This window comes from Lates calcarifer, linkage group LG1 (genome assembly GCF_001640805.2).
Source record: "Lates calcarifer isolate ASB-BC8 linkage group LG1, TLL_Latcal_v3, whole genome shotgun sequence".
Lineage (NCBI taxonomy): Eukaryota > Metazoa > Chordata > Actinopteri > Centropomidae > Lates > Lates calcarifer.
This window is the reverse complement of record NC_066833.1, coordinates 19,737,721-19,755,029: the sequence shown is the minus strand read 5'-3', so window position 1 is coordinate 19,755,029 and position 17,309 is coordinate 19,737,721. Positions and strand designations below refer to the sequence as shown.

Below are 17,309 nucleotides of genomic sequence, written 5' to 3'. Positions count from 1 at the left end.
TGCGGGAGCACAGGTGGGCAATCAGACAGCAGCATATTGCCCGGTGGCTTTATCATCCTCTGGCTTGACATGACAAGTCATCTCTGAAGCTGTGGGTTCACCTCGGGGAGCTGGCATCCAGGTTAGCCAGGAGCAGAGCACAACAGATGCTTTGATGGAAGAGGAAAAATATAAAAAGCTGAACAGATCAAATTCCAACCCAGACCGGAAATACCCTCAGATAATGACAAAGATGTTCCTTCTTTCATTTAAAAATCTTTATGTATTTTTACAGCATCTTTTTGAGTAGCCTAAAAGAAAAAACTAATCTTAAATTGATTAGATTGAATTAACATTTAGATCATGACTATTAATGGACAAAGCATATCAGAGGGAAATTGTTATGTGTGGAGTCATTTCTTCTGGATTTGTCTGCCAGAGAAAATACAAGTCTTGATGTCAGTTTAAATAAATGTTCATAATTTGTCATTTTTTAAAAATAACAGGATCAATAGGATGTATTCTTACCACAATACACCCAGTTAAACTATGGAAATAACTGATTTAAATAGCTATTTTAAATTTTTTTTTCAAGGATGTAATTCCAGTTTCTGAAATCTAATTGCTTTTGTCAGAGGGCGTGGCGAGGGCAATATTCATGGTAGAAGAATAGACCTTAATTAGGAGGAAAACTTTAATTACATAAGGAATTCATTCCAATTAACATGATACATGGCATGTTGGGCTCCCTTCACCACCCACCACCCAGACACTCATACAGTTATCACCAGGAAATCCAGAGAAATACACTGATTAACATATTGCATATTGTATGCAAAAACACATACAACATACAGAACATCTTAAACATGAATTTCTCCATTGCATTAGCAATATGAGAGGGTGAAATTAAGCAGCAAACAGGAGGACCTTGCCACTGACATGACAAAGGATGCTGCTTCACAAACGGTGTTTCCATCTACTGAAATTACAACAGTGCTCGGACTGAATACTTTATAAACAGAGAGGCTCGAAACGGACTATACCTCTTGGAGATGAACGAGTCTTTGTTGGCGTTCAAAAGCCACATGAAATGAGGTGAACACCTGTGAGCTGCAGTTACCAGCAGGGTTCAGTTTTCCTCTTAACACGGCGACTGTTCCTTTGAGGTTAATCTAAATACCAACATGAAAAGGAGGAGGGCTTGTTTAGGCAGTTGATCGTCGCATTGTCTCCCATCTGTCTCCATCAGATTAGAGAAACCATAATGGAAAAGGTCCTTATCAGTCAGTAGGCTCCAACAATGACAGCCTCCGTTTCTTTTGACGGTCTCCTGTCCGTTACCAAAAAGTTTATCATCCCCTCGGACTTTATGAGAAGGTTGCAGCCTAAGAAAAATATGCCAAACACCACCGTGAGGGACAAAACGCACATGACGGCTATCTGGACCACCCTCATGATGAAGAGGCTCCTCTCATCCGGAGCGGCGGCCACAAAGCCATTATCAGTCACCACGGAAGAAAAGTTGCAGCAAAAAAACTCCTCTGTCTTGTTGAGCAGTCCGCCCTCCGTTTGGTTGAACCCGGTGTTATTCATCTCCACTTAACTTGTTATAGTTACTGTTCTTTTAAATCAAACTTTCAGTGCGAGAGATGCGAGACGCGCAATCCCAGAGAAATTGTCATCAAGTGAAAAGTAAAGATGACAAGGCGGTGAAGAAGAGTTGAAGAAGTTCCGTCAGATCAAACAGCGCTCTTCTGGAGTTCGACGAGCTGCTTAGGCTTCGCATTACTGGAGATTTCATGTGTTTCTGCAGCCGGTTTCAGAGCGGAGTGAATCCACCAACCCGCGCGGTTAAATAGCCAGACTCTACCTGCTTGCGTTAAAGCGCTCGAGTGGCAGGGACAACACGGCAAGAGCGCCACCATACGACCAGACTGCATGCTTGTCTATGAAAATATGCGTGTTCATATCTAATGCATCATGTGCCGTGTGTGATTGTCAATATGTGTACTGCTGCAGCATTTTGAAATTGTGTCAGAGAGTATTCAGCTTGGTATAAAGTGTATAAAAGTGCACCACAATTTCACAATCTAGTGATGTTTATGTTAGTAGTTATTCCTTTATTTTGAGCATATTTTATTAATGAACAAAAAAACAGGCAGCTATACTGCATACTGCAACCTGAAAAAGACAATAAAAGAAAAAAAGGAGAGGCTGATATCCTGTTGATGGTAAATATATCATAATAAGTAATAATTTTGTCTCCTGTAAAATGTTTTTTTCAACTTTCCCAAAGCCTTTCCCCCCCTGTCTCTGAAACTAGAGGAATCAGGCCACACACTGACATCTAGTGGATGTTTTGGATCCGATGTGGACGCAGTTGTTTGTAATCTGCATACTACTCAGTATATGCAACCATGAATCTAAGTCAGATTCATATCACAGTGCACAGACTGCACAGTTAGCCAGCTGTTGCATTGTAGTTGAATTCAGTGAGATAGCAACACAAGCTTTATATAAAAAAAAAAAGGTTATCGTGATTTGTTGAGTGATAATTAAATGCTGGACCTAGATTTGATCTACTACATTGCCCAGAGGCCAATGCAACACTGAAGGTCTCTTATCAGTAGCAGCAGATGGCAGTATTGTTCAACATGATTCGCCAAAAGCCTGTCTTAAAATAGCTGTGAGGTAGGCTACGCAGCACTGTCAGTCTGCATATTTGAGTTAACTGGGCTGCAGACGCACACATGCACGTACATGAAGGTGCATGACATTTATGCCATTGATTTAATTGTTCATTTAACCACTGCCTGTGTGTAAATTGTTTTACAGTATACTACTATTTACCTCCTTGCTGTTGTTTGTAATGTAAAAACAAACATCAACAGTGTGAGGAGTTCCTGGATATTTCTAACATGTATCCTCATGGTAAAACTTGGAACTTAAAATAGGTAGCAATTTTAATAATTTTAATATGTGTGTAATACTATGATTTTTATTACACAAAGAGAAGCCTATAGTCATCTCTAGGCTGTTTTTTTAGATGCCAGAGGAGTCATAGTATGATGTTGGTACTGTCATATAGCTGACTTAAGCTAAATGAAAAGCAAAATATACATGCAAATGAATCCATTTGATTTAACTGAATGATGTAATTCATGCCAATTGACAAACATAGAATTTAAATAAAAACAATAAATTCAGTCAAAAAGGAGGGTCCTGATCAATCAATTTATGCATCTATCTCTCTCTCTCTCTCTCTCTCTCTCTATATATATATATATATATATAATATATATATATAAGATGCGCTCAGTGCTGTGAGCATCTTGCCTGTGGCAGTGGTGCTGTACTACAGTAACGCGCCTACATTTACCAGACGCCGGTGACGCTCCACTTCAAAAGCATTGCATGACGGGCGTCGCTGTCAGCCAATCCGAGAGGAGAAGCGACACATTTCCAGGTCGGTCTCAGCTGAGGTTAGATTGTGCTGAATATTATCTCGCCTGTCCTCTTACCGTTATAATATTCAGTTGGAGAACAGGTGCGTGTTGAGAAGTAGGTTGTGTTTCGCTGACCGCATCGGGCGTTTAAACGAATGGGAGAATTCATGAAGGCTGCTCATGTTCGCCGGTTTACTGCAGTCCAACTAGGGACAAATCGTATCAAGGAGTCCAAACAGGTACCACGAGAAGGTTTACTGGACGGACAGTATCACGCTGGATCGTGGACCACTCTGCACTGAGATGGACTGTGACTTAAGTGTCGTTTTGAGGCGTTGAGCGTTTGCTGGAGCAATTCACCCCGTTTCATTCAGCCACTAATTGTACTGTTGCCCATCTCGGGTCATGTTGTCTGCGTTCAACACGTTGCCTGAGAGCGAGGCTGGAACAGGTCACTGGTTCACCCCATCCGTGATTTAGGTAAGCAAAGACTCTCCTGATTGTCTGTCGCGCGCACACCTTCCATTTGGCAAATCATTTCAGGGTCTTTACGCTGTCCACATCGCATAATGTAATGATTACCATTACGATCCTGAGACAATGGTTTTCAATTTGAAATTACGTTTAATCAAGGTTGCCAAGTGTTTGTTTATTTGTATGGAATCGGATGAGAATGAGTGCCCTTTGGTGAACTGCTGTTGTTGCAGTGTTTTTCCGTCTTATTCTTGTCAAATCCCACAATTTACAAGTCAATATATGTATGTAGACATGAATGTAAGGACTGTGTATATGTGTGTGTGTGTGCGCGTGTTCACATCATACCTTTAAAATTACCATAGTGAGAATAATTAATGTAATATTTTGTATTTCTCTTGTCTAAGTATCTGTCAACAGAGCACACCTACATATTTTATTTTGTTTTGGTTATAAGAGAAGCTTCAGTCATTGCCCTAATGAGATGACTGGGATAAGCTCTATAATCACCTCCTCTTCCCAGGGCTGGGTATAGATTAGCATTTTTCAATCCTGATGCCAATATGATACCTACATTTTGGCACTGGTTCCAAATCAATTTCAATATTTTGAGTTGAGGAATATTTTTTTTTTTTTTTTCATGTCATAAAATATGCCATAACTCAGTATTTATTGTTGTTTCACCCCTAACATTCAATGCCAGTTTTCGAGTCTTGTCAGTTTTCAACACCTGATGTCACAGACGCAATTTGCTCAGCACTAAGAAAGTATTGAGGGTCGATACACAGCTTGCAGGTGGTGTGTGAGTAGAAGATTGCTGGTTTGAATCTCCAGCTGGACTGGTCTGAGTGTGAATGATCCTCCTTTTCTTATCGTTCATGTCCCCATGTGCAAGGCACTTTTAACTGCAGTCAGTATGTCAGCGGTCAGCAGCAGACATCTATGGTTTGCCTTGGCTGCTTCTGAGAAAGTTGATGGATGTGGTGGAGAAAACAGAGCACCCAAACCCCATGTAATCGCTTTTCTTTAAGCTTTGCTTTCTCACTTCTTCTCGTGTTACTGTCATGGTGTCAGTGTAAAGTGTCTATCTGAGGTGTGTCCAATTATATTACTGTGAAAAGCAATTAGTTAATAGTCTGGCAATTGCAACTGTTAAATGACAAAGAGGTATGTTATTGAGCTCCAGACATTTCACAACAAAAAGTTGTGTTGTTAACTACACAATTAATTGTCACTCCAAGAGGGAGCTAATAATGCCTGGTGGTTTACCTGTCTATGTTTGTGAAGACTAGAAGGATCTGTTTATAGAGCAGTGCACAGCAGATAGGAAATATTCATCTGTGCAGATGGTTGGACTAATTGACTCAGACTTCTTCGGGCCGAGACTCCAGCAAGCTGCCCGTAGCACTGTTGGTGGTACCAAACCCAAACATGTCTCAGCCACTGACGCACCAAAGCAGATGGTTAGATATACAAACAGAAATCATGAGCCAGAGCCATCATTGATCTGTCTGCGATGTGAGTGGAGGTGATATGCTACACATTGACTTGGATTTGAGCATTTTTACTGAGACCATTTTGTTGATTACTGTCATTATCTGGGAGACCCATAATTCATCGATTTGGGTTAGAAGTCTATGAATGGTGTGTGATTTCACCGAAATCATCCACTGCACTCAATATGATCCGAGTCTGAAGCTCAAAATGCAGCTTTACAGAGCCTTGTTTGTGACTGAGGTAAGAGTTGGCCCAGGGCAGCAGTGTCAGACCCTGTGATGGACATTTAGACAGCAAGCGGAGAGGACAATGCGTGTGTGTGTGTGTGTGTGTGTGTGGAGTGCAAAATCATTACCATGCTGCAAGTGAAAGATAAGGAAATCTGTCAGATTCCCTGCAGGAGATGCTGTAGGCATTCTCTACTAAAGGGTAAAGGTTAGTTATTATATATACATGCGTTTGCGATAAAGTTATTTTTGAAATAATATCTATGATATTTTGAGCATGTGCTCGGACTCTCCTGGCTCTCAGACGTCATGTACCATGACACCTTCAGTTAAAATCCAGTTGTGAACCTTTAATCTCTCTTTTTCTAAATTTGCCACACTGTGTGTTGTTTGTTGTAGCTTGTATTTCTGGGTGTCTAAAGGGCCAGTGGCTATTTGTATATTTGATTCTCTTTGGCTGAAAGCATTTTTCCCCATCATTCCCATTTCATTCTCATTATACTTTCATAAGCCTCTCAGGCAGCAAAAACCTATAATTTCAGTTAAGCAGAAATCCTGTTTGACAGAAAATTATGTTGTTTTTTTGTTTATCAGAAATATTGTGAGCCATACATCCCATGCCAATGAGATATCTAACCTCCACAAATTGCCGCTGGTATGAACGTTCCCCAGATGGTTTTAGCGACACTGCTGAAAGTGGGAGAAGTCTGTAAAGGGGAAATGAGCAGCCACTCATCCTTACAAATGGAAAAATGTGGAGGGTCTGGGGTCAGTCCAATGTGGGAAGCTGAGTGTGACCTCTAATGCACCATCCCCCATCATGAGGATCTGTGTGTAGCTGCCAGAGAACACTGACAAGTTTATTTTTAAACTGTAAACTGTCCTGCTTTGTACATATCTTCACAACTAGGGATACACCAATCCATCTTTCTTTCCTTCTAATATGCATTTGATACCTTATCTCAGGGTATCTGCTGTGATTGATTTCAGATGTGATACCAGTATCTTTTTCTCAAATGTGAAAGCTGTTTCCTTTTCTGTGCTGGAACTCAAATGGGATCATTTTTATGTGAGTCGATATAATACTAGGAATTCCTGTGGCACTACAAACTGAGCTTGGCAGCTGTCTTGACGCAGTGACCGTAACTGATAGTGGAAACTGAAAAAAATGATGATGACTCTGAGAAAGCAACTGTTTTTAATGTGAATGTGTCACATCTGGCTGAAATTGGATTTGCTAAATATGGTCAGTATCAGCCCATCTCTAAATTTGAAAAGTATTTTTTAGGCACTTTTATGTCTTTATTACAGACAGTAGCGAGATATGATGAAATGAGGGAGAGAGAGATGCAACAAAGGTCTCTGGCTAGACTCAGACTGGGGATGTTGTAGTCCAAGTAGTTGGCGCCTTAACCCTTGAGCCACGGGTCACCCCCATGTCAGATTTTTTAAAAGTCTCAAATTAAGATGCAGATCTACATCCGTTAGAACTTACTCCTACTGTCTCTAATACCCATGCTGAATTAGGAGAGACAGTGGTTAAGTATGCTGCTCCCTCTGCTTGGAATCAAAATGCTGAATTACCTGAATCTTAGAGAGCTGGTCTCACTGGATGAATTCACAGTAATCCTAAATGACTTGGAGGAAGGCACACCTGGCTGTAGATGTTTTGTTTGGTTCATTACTCCTGTTTGTTCCCTGATGCTGAAGACTCGTAACATATACGTGATAAATATTTTTTTTCATTTTATTTTTTTGTCATTTATTCTTTATTTTCATAGATTTTAATCTCAAGGAGACTCTTCCTGGTTAAATAACGGTTAAATAAAAATAATTTGAAAAAATAAATATTGGTATCTGCCTCAAAAATGATATGATATAGACTGGACTATAATGTATATGTAGATATACTTAATATGTTTTTCTTTTCACTCTTCTCTTCTCTTATGGAAACGTATATACTTCTTTTTTTCTCCCTCAGCATATATATACAAATACAGTAGTTCCACCAATAACATACACAACTACACATCTGTACTAAATCTAACAGAATATTTATTATGATGTCTGTTGTCATTAGATTTGTTCTAGTCCCATTTTCTTACTTTGTTTCCTCTCTTCCCTGTAGGATGACGCCTCGTAGTCAATCCTCATCAGTTTCTCACCCCGTCTCCAGAGTTCAAACACCTCCACAGCAGACTGAGTGTTCCTGAGCGCTCACTGCGCCCCTCCCTGTTTGGCTGCCTGGCCAACATCTCGGGGAGGTGATGCGACGGTTTGTTTACTGCAAGGTGGTGTTGACCACCTCTCTAGTGTGGGTGCTGGTGGATGTGTTCTTGCTGCTCTACTTCAGCGAGTGTAACAAATGTGATGACAGGAAAGACCGCTCGCTGCTCCCTGCCCTCAGAGGTGAGTACAGATCAGTGCCGCAACACCTTTCATTCACAGCGTAGACGTGATGGGGCATAAAGGTTTCAAGAGTCCATTATGAGTCTCAGACTGGACTGCTTCACCCCCTCTCCCTTTCACATTCCCTGATGCTTTTATGTTAACTGTGCCATTTTTCAGTTTTCATGATTTTCTCTTGAAAATGAAGATTGTGAGTGACACCGTGAGTGAAGTTTTAAGACTTTAAGGGGGAGTTTAAATCTTAAATGTTCATTTTCAAGGGCTTTAGCAGTCATTCAAAGGAAGTGATTTGATTGATGATGATTTCATTTGGTTTTCCACTTGTGATACATTAAAGGGAGTTAGTCCAAAACTGCCTTGAGAAATGATCATCTTTTAAAATCTGTAATAACTTCTTTTAGTGTAATTTCTCAAATGAAATCAAATAGTAGAGAGAGACAAAAATCCTGCACAAGGACCATGTACATGGTTTTGCGTGTTTGTATATGTATGTAAACAGATTTTAATATTGTACTGGCACGCATTGAAACCAAGAGCAAACAGAGGCGCCGACATCTTTTAGTTTTTAGGTAGTAATTCCTTTCATGACATAATGACAGCCTAATCAAAATAAATACAGGATTAATATCTACTTGCCAAGCAATCATTGTGGAGAGTATTTTGCAGTGGATGAAGTGAGATCTCTCTCCTAATATTACAATATATTAATACAGCTTTTGTGTTCAGACAATCTGTACTACAAGGGATCATGATATTAATGTGAATTGGAAATAAAAATAAATCACAAAATATCTAAAATGAACCTTTTAGATCTAAAGGAAATTGAGCTCTCAGCTTGGTTTTTCAAGTCCTTGAATCTACAAAAGAATATATTATATATTATATATTATATATATATCAAATCAGGGAACATACAGTGGGTTTTTGAGAATTTTCCCAAATTGTAGGATTACTGAACTGAACTGAGGTGACAGTTAACTGACAGTTCCCTCTTTTTTGGGGGGTTTATGCATTTTGTTAAGGATCACTAAGACAAGCTTGTGAGAATACAAGCTGTAGACTTAAAATGTTCCATCTTTTCACCTTGATGTTTAACTGTCACATCTGTCACAAATCCTATTAAGGCTCTGTCACTGGCTCACCTATATATATATATATATATATATATATATATATATATACACACACACACACACACACACACACACACATATATATATATCATACTTTTGTTTCCTCTTAATTTTAGTGGGGCCCTCCTGGTTAAATAAAAGAAATGAATACAATGAAGGTGACAGTAATGTGTGAATCTCTAGTTTGATTGTATAAAGATAGAATTAATTTACCTTTTGTAAATTTAAACCTGGGTGTGTGTGTTTGTGCATGCGTGCCTGTGTGTGTGCTTCTGAGATCAACCTAAACGACAATACCGTTTTAGCAGAGTTCATTACCTGACATACCCCTCTAGTAAGCAGGTTTCTAAGAGGCTTGCTAAGCTGCTTTTAAGGTTAGAATGAGGCAGAGCTGCCAGCTACTGAGACTGATTACTGTATAACGTCTAATGTTACACTGGAGGTACTTTGCTTACAAAGTATATGATATGCTGAACATATGGATGTTGAATTTTCTGGTTTTGCTATAACACTGCAGGTGTTTAAGTTTACCTCGCCACGCCTTATTCATTCAGTGCACAACTGAGGAGCCCACTCTTTATCTGGCACTGATTCACATTTTGGTAAAAATTGTTTACCCAGTTTAATAATTACAGAAGTTATTGTGAAATCACACTAAAGTAATTTTTATTCAGTCACTCAATTATTACATTTGCAGTGTTGTTTCTGGCCATCTGACAAATGTTAGTCCAACACTCACTCTCATTTTAGCTCTATCTGTAACTTACTTACATTAACAGATTTTTTTGGCAACAGAAACAACATTGAGATATTACTGCCTTCTAAAGTTTTTATTAGCGTCATAGTTTCTTGTTTACATATCCAGCAGCTCTTTAGTTACAAATGCTCTACTGCGTTCTCCAGCTACTTGTTAACTTTGTCAATCTGTTGTCTGGTGCTGGGTAGGTAGTGTACATTGTGTGTTTGTAGAGCTTTTTAGCTGAAAACAACCGCAAGGGATGTCAAAAAAACGATGCTGGTGAGAGTGGTGAGACTTAACTAAAACAGTACCTTCTGGGTGTAAAACCACAACAGTGAGCTAAAAGATGCAATGCTTTATAGATCCTTTGTCTGTTTGTTGTTTGGTGCTGGGTTTATAAGCATGTAGGGGGCTTTATCAGAGCTTTTTTTCCACTGGAAATTTCTCCTTAAAATTTTTTAATTTTATGTTTATTTATTATGTATTATGTCTGCTCTGATTGACTCATGGAAGTAGAAAAGAAGCTTAATAGCTCCATAATGCCAAAGTTGGTTGTTAACTGCGTTAGACAGAGAAATTTGATGAAATGTTAAATCAATCATTTTGATTAATGCATATTTAAATTAATTCAAAAATGACTTCGCTTTGGGTTGAGTTGCTCAAGCTTGCGGTGTGATATGATGGCTTGAAGTCAGTCTCTCCCCCTTTTCACCCATTTTAGCCAAGGGGTCAGTGATCCCATGTTGGTCGTTACGAGGTCGATAATGAGCCTTCAAAGAATGTTTGCCTTAAATTCCTGGTTAGAGCAGGGACATCATGGCTCAAATCAGTGGTTTTCAGTGTGACTAGGGTAAACTTTATGGCCAGTCTCTGCTGTCCATTATGTTTATTATGGATTTTACATTTACTTGCCATGATAAAGTTGTCTGAGGTGGTGCTGTTTGTTAATATGTAAAATAAAGGATGTTGCATAGGCCTCATGTAAGCACAGATTCTTGGCTACAGTGTAAACATGCTCATTCCTCTGTTCTTTTCTGCATCAGTCTGACTTAGTTTGTTTTTTGATGGAACCACATAAAAATGTGAACACATGCCTGTGTATCAGGAGTTTTATTTTAAAGGGGTGCTCCAGCAATTTAGTATTGACTTCCATATAGCTAATGGATTAAGGAGACAGGTTAAAAAAAGGAAAGTAAATTCTGATATATCCTTACTTTAATCCCCTGTATAGTTCAAGTCCCCAAAGCACTGCACTTCCCATATCTTAGTAGTGTTTTTTCATCAAATAGGTGTCAAACATCTTTCAACTCCATGCAGACCGTTTGTATAAAAAGCCCTCTCTTTCTGTAACTCTGACTATCTGGGTTATTTCTGTGGACTAACAAAGTCTCTTTACAGCCACTTCAATCGTAATATGACAGTTTTGAAAGGCTGAAGAGCACCCACAGTGAGTAATCTGACCCTCAAGTAAAATTGGTTTCATATAAACGCAGCTTAGAAAAATTAACCGGCTAAATTTGGTGATAAATCCCTGCTAGGGTCATTAGGTATTGATTTTCATCCATGACTGACTGTTGTAGGAATTTGTAAAAACTCATTCTTCTCATTCAACCAGCTATTACACTGGAGACTTGTGGAGGCAGCTACAGGTACTGTTAAAAGCTTTATCTGTTAGCAGTTTTGGCATTTGTAAGGTGAAAAGAACCTTCGATTGTGAGACTCATTTCTTTAAGGCTGCCATTGGAATTCGTTTTTTGATAAACAAAGTAAATTCACCACATTAATCTAGTTTATAAAAGCCACGTGTGATCAGTTGTTTAAATGGATTTGTGGTGAAAGCTGTCTACATTCACTGGTATTCAGTATGTTTAGATTTGTTTCTGTACTAAAATAAAATGTCAAAAAATTAAAATTGTCAGTTGATGGTTTATGGAGGTGAAATAAATTTGAACCTTTTCATCATTTTCCACATTATAAGTGAATAGTGTGTGTTCGTGGTTTAACTGTAACATCACTACAACCTGCAATAAATGAAATGAAAATAGTAGATCATGAACAACTTGAAGAGACTGGGAGTCACATTTTTATACCTGTAAAGTAAATGAAAATTAGAATAGCTGTGCAAAGTTTGTTTGAAGCCACGAGAGCGTCCACTTTGACTAGACAGATCTTGAATCTTGCAAGCAAGGATCAAAGAGTCCAGCTGGCAATCATGAAGACATTTCAGTAATGAAATATGGTGTAGCATGGGCTTATATATACCACATGTAGCAAATGTTTTGCAAATGAGCCTGGAATTGCACATTTTTTGCTCATTTATCAGAATCAGAAATCTTAGAAATTACACAATAGTCAGTTAGACACAACAAGACATGTTGCACTTTTGTTCAACGCTGAAACCTGAGTGATGGTGTCTCAGAAGACTCATTACCTGTGAGAGTGAGGAGAACCTTTTCACTGTAATTGCTTGGGATAAAGCTGCAGGCAGGGACACTGAATTAGATTGATTGACCCGAGCACAGACAGAGCCACTGTTTTCTTCCCAGATGATCGTGGTCATCTTTTATAATGAATGCTCTGTGTCATGAGAAGAGTGTGCAGGGCTTGAAAATACCAGAGGGTTTGTTTCCCTAAGGCTCTCCTGATCTGTGTGTTGCTAAGCAAAAGCAGATATATTTTAAAGTTTCCTTTATATTCAATCTGTTTGTATTAATGAATAGCTCACAGTGAAAAAGCAAAATTTACTGTGATAACGAAGGAGCTAAGATAAGTCTGCTAATCACATATAAAGCGCATATATTATTTCAAACATGATGTAATAAAGTATTACAAGAAAACTTACTGCCTAATGCAGCAATATGCTGACCTTTGTTATACAAATACGCTAAATAAATAGTTAAAGGCTTGAAAACAAAACCATGCAAATGCTAGCATGCTAGAATGCTAACAATGACTGTGCTAATATGTTGATGTCTAGCAGGTATAGTGTTCACCATATTGGCCATCTTAGTTTAGTTTCAGAGTGTGATGCAGGTATTTGATGAATGCAGTTAGTCGATCAACACAGTCACTGACAATTCTTCTGTGAGGACCATGACTGTTTGTACCAAATTATGGCAAAACATACAATAGCTGTCTCAAAACCACGTATATAAACCTCATGATGACATTGGAGAAAAAGTCAGAATTGCCAGTCATTAGGATTCATCATCTGGAAACCATGAATGCTTGTGACTGAGAAGAATTCATGGTTTAGCACAAATGGAAAACATCATGTTATTTTTTTTTCCCACGGTTAAATGTGAACCATATTATTCCAACATATTATTCACCGTTACATTTGGCTATTGTTTGTTTCACATGTGGGTTTTCCCATGCTTGTAAAATATGAATCTGTCAGACATTTTAGAACAAGGTTGTAACAAAGAGACCAGAAATATTGTGGTGAACTGGGAATGACAGTTTGCCTTGTTATTTCAAGGCCTGAGGACTGTCTTCTACAAAATTCACAAAGTGTTCTGCTCTCTGTGATTGTTCACATCTGACAGCACTGTCCCACATGTTATCCAGTAGTAATCCATTTTTATAGTCAGATTAAAATATGTGTATCTGTATCTTGAATTTTTCAATGAACTGTATGATTAGACTATTATCTTGTGGTGATGCATATAAATTGAAGGTGATCCAGAATGGTGTTGATGGTTTGTTGGATGTGATAATGTACAGTGTCTGATGCCTCCTGAGGCTGGAGGGGCTGAGCATGTGTTTGACAGATACTTTGTTCAGTCATCCAGCCCAGCTCCTGAGCTGCGTCCATCAGAGTTAAGCCAGCGTCCAAATGGAGAGTGTCAGCAGCACCATAAAGAAAAGAGCAGGATCAATTGAGGTTAACAGTCCAGGCGACACCAGCCCGTCTAAGTGAGGGGTTGTAGGGAATCCTCTTACCTTGGGGCTGGGCAGCTAATGTGAACTGTGCACCCCCTTTTCATGGAAAACACTGCCTCGGCTCTAAGAGATTATTAGCGAGAGAGCACCATCATAAATCCATGGGAGGTTATTTACTTTTGGTGAAAGGAGCTGGCTCTGTGCAGCAACAACAACAACAGCAATGCAGATGTTTTGCAGGCATTTGACTGTAGAAACATGAAGCAAAAGAGACTGCAGCAACTGTAGCAATGATGTTGCTTTCATACAACTTTTTCATCTATTAATACATTCCCCTAAATCTCTGAATTCAAAAACTCCTAATAGATTAAATTAAAATTAAATATAGCCGCCAGACTCTACAGAGCTTAATACCCAGTCAGCTCAAGCCACAGCAACCAGGAGAGAGCTTAAGCAGAGTCCCTGCACTGTCTGTATTTTCACATCCTCTGATGTGTGAGGTAACATATTTTTCTCCAGCCTTTTAGAGTGCAAGTGAGAATGTCATCACATTTTCTGTATGTGCAGTGTTATTTAGTGATATTAAGGTGAATTTAACATATTGGTCATAAATACCCATCTTGTATAGAAGCTTCCAGTACATAAAATTCTCTTTGAACACATAATACCAGTTTGGTACATGCACACTTATCTGGAAAATCATGTTTTGTCCTCTGGCTTTTTACAGTTTTGGAAAATGATACCTAACAGAATATACAGAGATAGATCTAGCAGGTTTTGCAACACTCTCCTCATCCCGAAGAGACTGATAAAAATGTAGTGGTCCCCTACTGAATTTGGGCATCTTACCAGGGCCTGGTGCTTTCAGTACTAAAGGGATTGATCTGTACTTCATTCCCTTTGTTGTGGACTGATTTAGATTAGCAAAGATCATTTTCCTACTCAGAACAGCAGATTATGTACTGATATAAACTATCAAGGATACATATGTATATGTATGTCTTTCTTCTTCAATCAGGCTTGACTCGATTTTTCTTTGAGTCCCTGAAAAACTACCACAACTCCTTTTTTCCTCCACTGCTAAGAACAAGGCAAACAGCCAACAGTCTGGGGTCAGGAAGGTCAGCCAGTCCTCATTACTGAGTCCCATTTAGAGAGGAGATGTAATTGGTAATTTAGTTGGCTTTTATAACACAGTGGCTCTTCTCACATTGTTTCCCCATCAAGAAATAGTCTGTAAGTGATTTCTTTTACAATGCAGTTTGATGTTAAGTGAGACATAAGAAACTAATGGCGGACTTGCCTTCTTATCAGATATCCCTCTTTTTTTGCCTCTTCTGTGTTGCAGCGGTGATATCTCGGAGCCACGAGGGTCCAGGGGAGATGGGCAAGGCAGTGAACATCCCCAAGGACGATCAGGAGAAGATGAGGGAGCTCTTTAAAATAAACCAGTTCAATCTGATGGCCAGTGACATAATTGCACTCAACAGGAGTCTGCCTGATGTGAGGTTGGATGGGTGCGTAAGCTTGGTTGTCCTCCAGATGCAAGCTGTGACTCACACTACTGACCCTTTATTACCTACACACACGTGTCCACTTTCTAACAGACCAGCATAACACTGAGTCCTCTTCTAGTGCTCTTCTGCTGCCTTTAAACTTTGATAACTTTGATACCCATGACACATCACAGGGACTCATGGTTTCTTCATGAAAAAGCTGACATTTCAGCAGATGCGTTCTGCTTCCTTGCTTTTTTATTTCTTTATTTTTGGGGTTTTTCACTCCTTCATGTGTGCAGACATGTATGTTGGGTTCACTAGGAACTGCTCCAGTATTCAGACAAATGTGTTAGATGGCTCAGCAAAGCAGCAGGGTTTCTTTCTCTTATCAAAAGAGTCTAAGCATGGTTGGTGACAGTGATACAAGATGCTGTTTCTGCTGATGAAATGCTCTAAACTATCAAAGCACAGTTATTCTGATGAAATAAAATAAATGTTAAAGTGTTTGTTGGGTCCATTAGATGTCATCGGTATTAATAACTCTATCCAATGTGGAAAAAACAGATCTGTAATTATGGGCACTGTTTCAATGCAGAATCCATCAGATCCCTGAAGTGTGTACATTAGGTCTGACATTTGAATGGGAGTGGGGTTTTGTTTACTGTCATTCAAGATCCACTTGAGCACTTAATGAAAATCCAAGGAGCAATTTGTGTGAAACATGAGCACATTCATCTTGGGCTGCTGGTATGAACAGGCATTCACCTCTCATGAAGACATTATCCAAGTGATTCATGTTTAAATATTCCAGCTGAACGCGAGCTCTCCACAGCACTTTCATTAATTGGAAACCAATCGTTCTGCCAGTCACATGAAAAATAGGCCACAGGAACGTCCTTTTTCACACCTGCATTCTACACATATACCCAAGAAAATGCCAACTCAAGATGTTTTGCAAAGTGGGGATGGCAAATATAAAGATGAGTTTGCTTACATTGTGCAAAAGAGGGCCTATATTACCAAGGAAAAGTGAATATTCAGCTGATTGCAATTCTTTCTGTTTTTGGTCCATTATGGCTCCATCCTTCTGTCATATAAATATTACAGCAGCTTTATTACAGAACACAGCCTAGCCTTGCAAATTTTACCAGCCGTGTGGTGAAAATTATCCAGAGCCATGCAGAATTGCCAGTCGTTGCCTCTGAAAGGCAATAACATTTTGTCTTGAAGGCAACCTCCTGGCCTAGTTGTGTCAGTCAGTGCTGTCACTTTGAATAGACAGGACTGAGCTAGCAATGCTGTCTGCTCCGATGGCTTCTTTCACCCTCCGTCACCTCTCGCTATCCCCTCCTCCCACCGTGCAGGCCGCTCCGGCCGTTCACCTCCTCCTCTTCTGTAACGCAGCTCATTCTTTATTCAACATCATCCACTACAGCACTGTCCCAAGCTTGTCACATTGTCACTCTTTGGCTTTGATAGACATCGCATCAAGCCAAGGGCGTGCTGACATAGCTGTCAACGCTGGTTTTACTTTTTCTACTTTCTTTGGAGATATTTGTCAGTAAATCTCCTATGACAATGTTTTTGCAGTGATGGCAGCATTGGATAGCAGCAGGATACACTCAGATTCTGTTCTCACACACTTTTCATGCAAGTTAATGAGCTGCAGGCACAGAACCACTGTGACTGCAGCTTGAGACCAACACTGTAGTTTTAGACCAACACGTTTAGATTGGGTAAGTTAGAGATGGATAGAGAAGTGTCAAGATACAAACTGTTATTTTCAGATATTAAATTACATATAAATGAGTTTAATTTAGCTGCTTCTAATTTTTATTTTAAATGTATAGCAGAATCAGTTAAAATCTTTCATCAATAAAATGTGAAAAATAATGACGAATGGTGGGTATTTAAAACTTCTATATTCAGTTTACAGTTATATATAACACGTGAGAAGTGCTAACCAGCAAATGTTTAGGATTCTGCTGGATTAAAGGACGAATTTATGACCAAATTTT

General features: G+C 39.2%; 2 protein-coding genes across 3 annotated transcripts in view; one reads left to right on the top strand and one right to left on the bottom strand.

Moving 5' to 3' along the window:
- Positions 1-659: 659 nt before the first annotated feature.
- Positions 660-1,896, bottom strand: rprma (reprimo, TP53 dependent G2 arrest mediator candidate a). Its single transcript, XM_018702314.2, has one exon. The coding sequence runs from the start codon at positions 1,573-1,575 to the stop codon at positions 1,267-1,269; it is 309 nt and encodes a 102-aa protein (XP_018557830.1). The 5' UTR covers positions 1,576-1,896; the 3' UTR covers positions 660-1,266.
- A 1,544-nt stretch (positions 1,897-3,440) lies between these two features.
- Positions 3,441-17,309, top strand: part of galnt13 (UDP-N-acetyl-alpha-D-galactosamine:polypeptide N-acetylgalactosaminyltransferase 13) — a 34,807-nt gene continuing 20,938 nt past the window's right edge. For both annotated transcript variants that reach the window (XM_018702475.1, XM_018702476.2), the window contains exons 1-3: positions 3,441-3,908; positions 7,755-8,035; positions 15,141-15,309. In XM_018702475.1, coding sequence (XP_018557991.1) covers positions 7,894-8,035; positions 15,141-15,309 — 311 coding nt within the window. In that variant the 5' untranslated portion in view covers positions 3,441-3,908; positions 7,755-7,893. The remainder of the gene's footprint in view (positions 3,909-7,754; positions 8,036-15,140; positions 15,310-17,309) is intronic.

Bases quoted from the DNA above. Each gene is read 5' to 3' on its own strand.
- rprma (XM_018702314.2), bottom strand. From the start codon at position 1,575: ATGAATAACACCGGGTTCAACCAAACGGAGGGCGGACTGCTCAACAAG.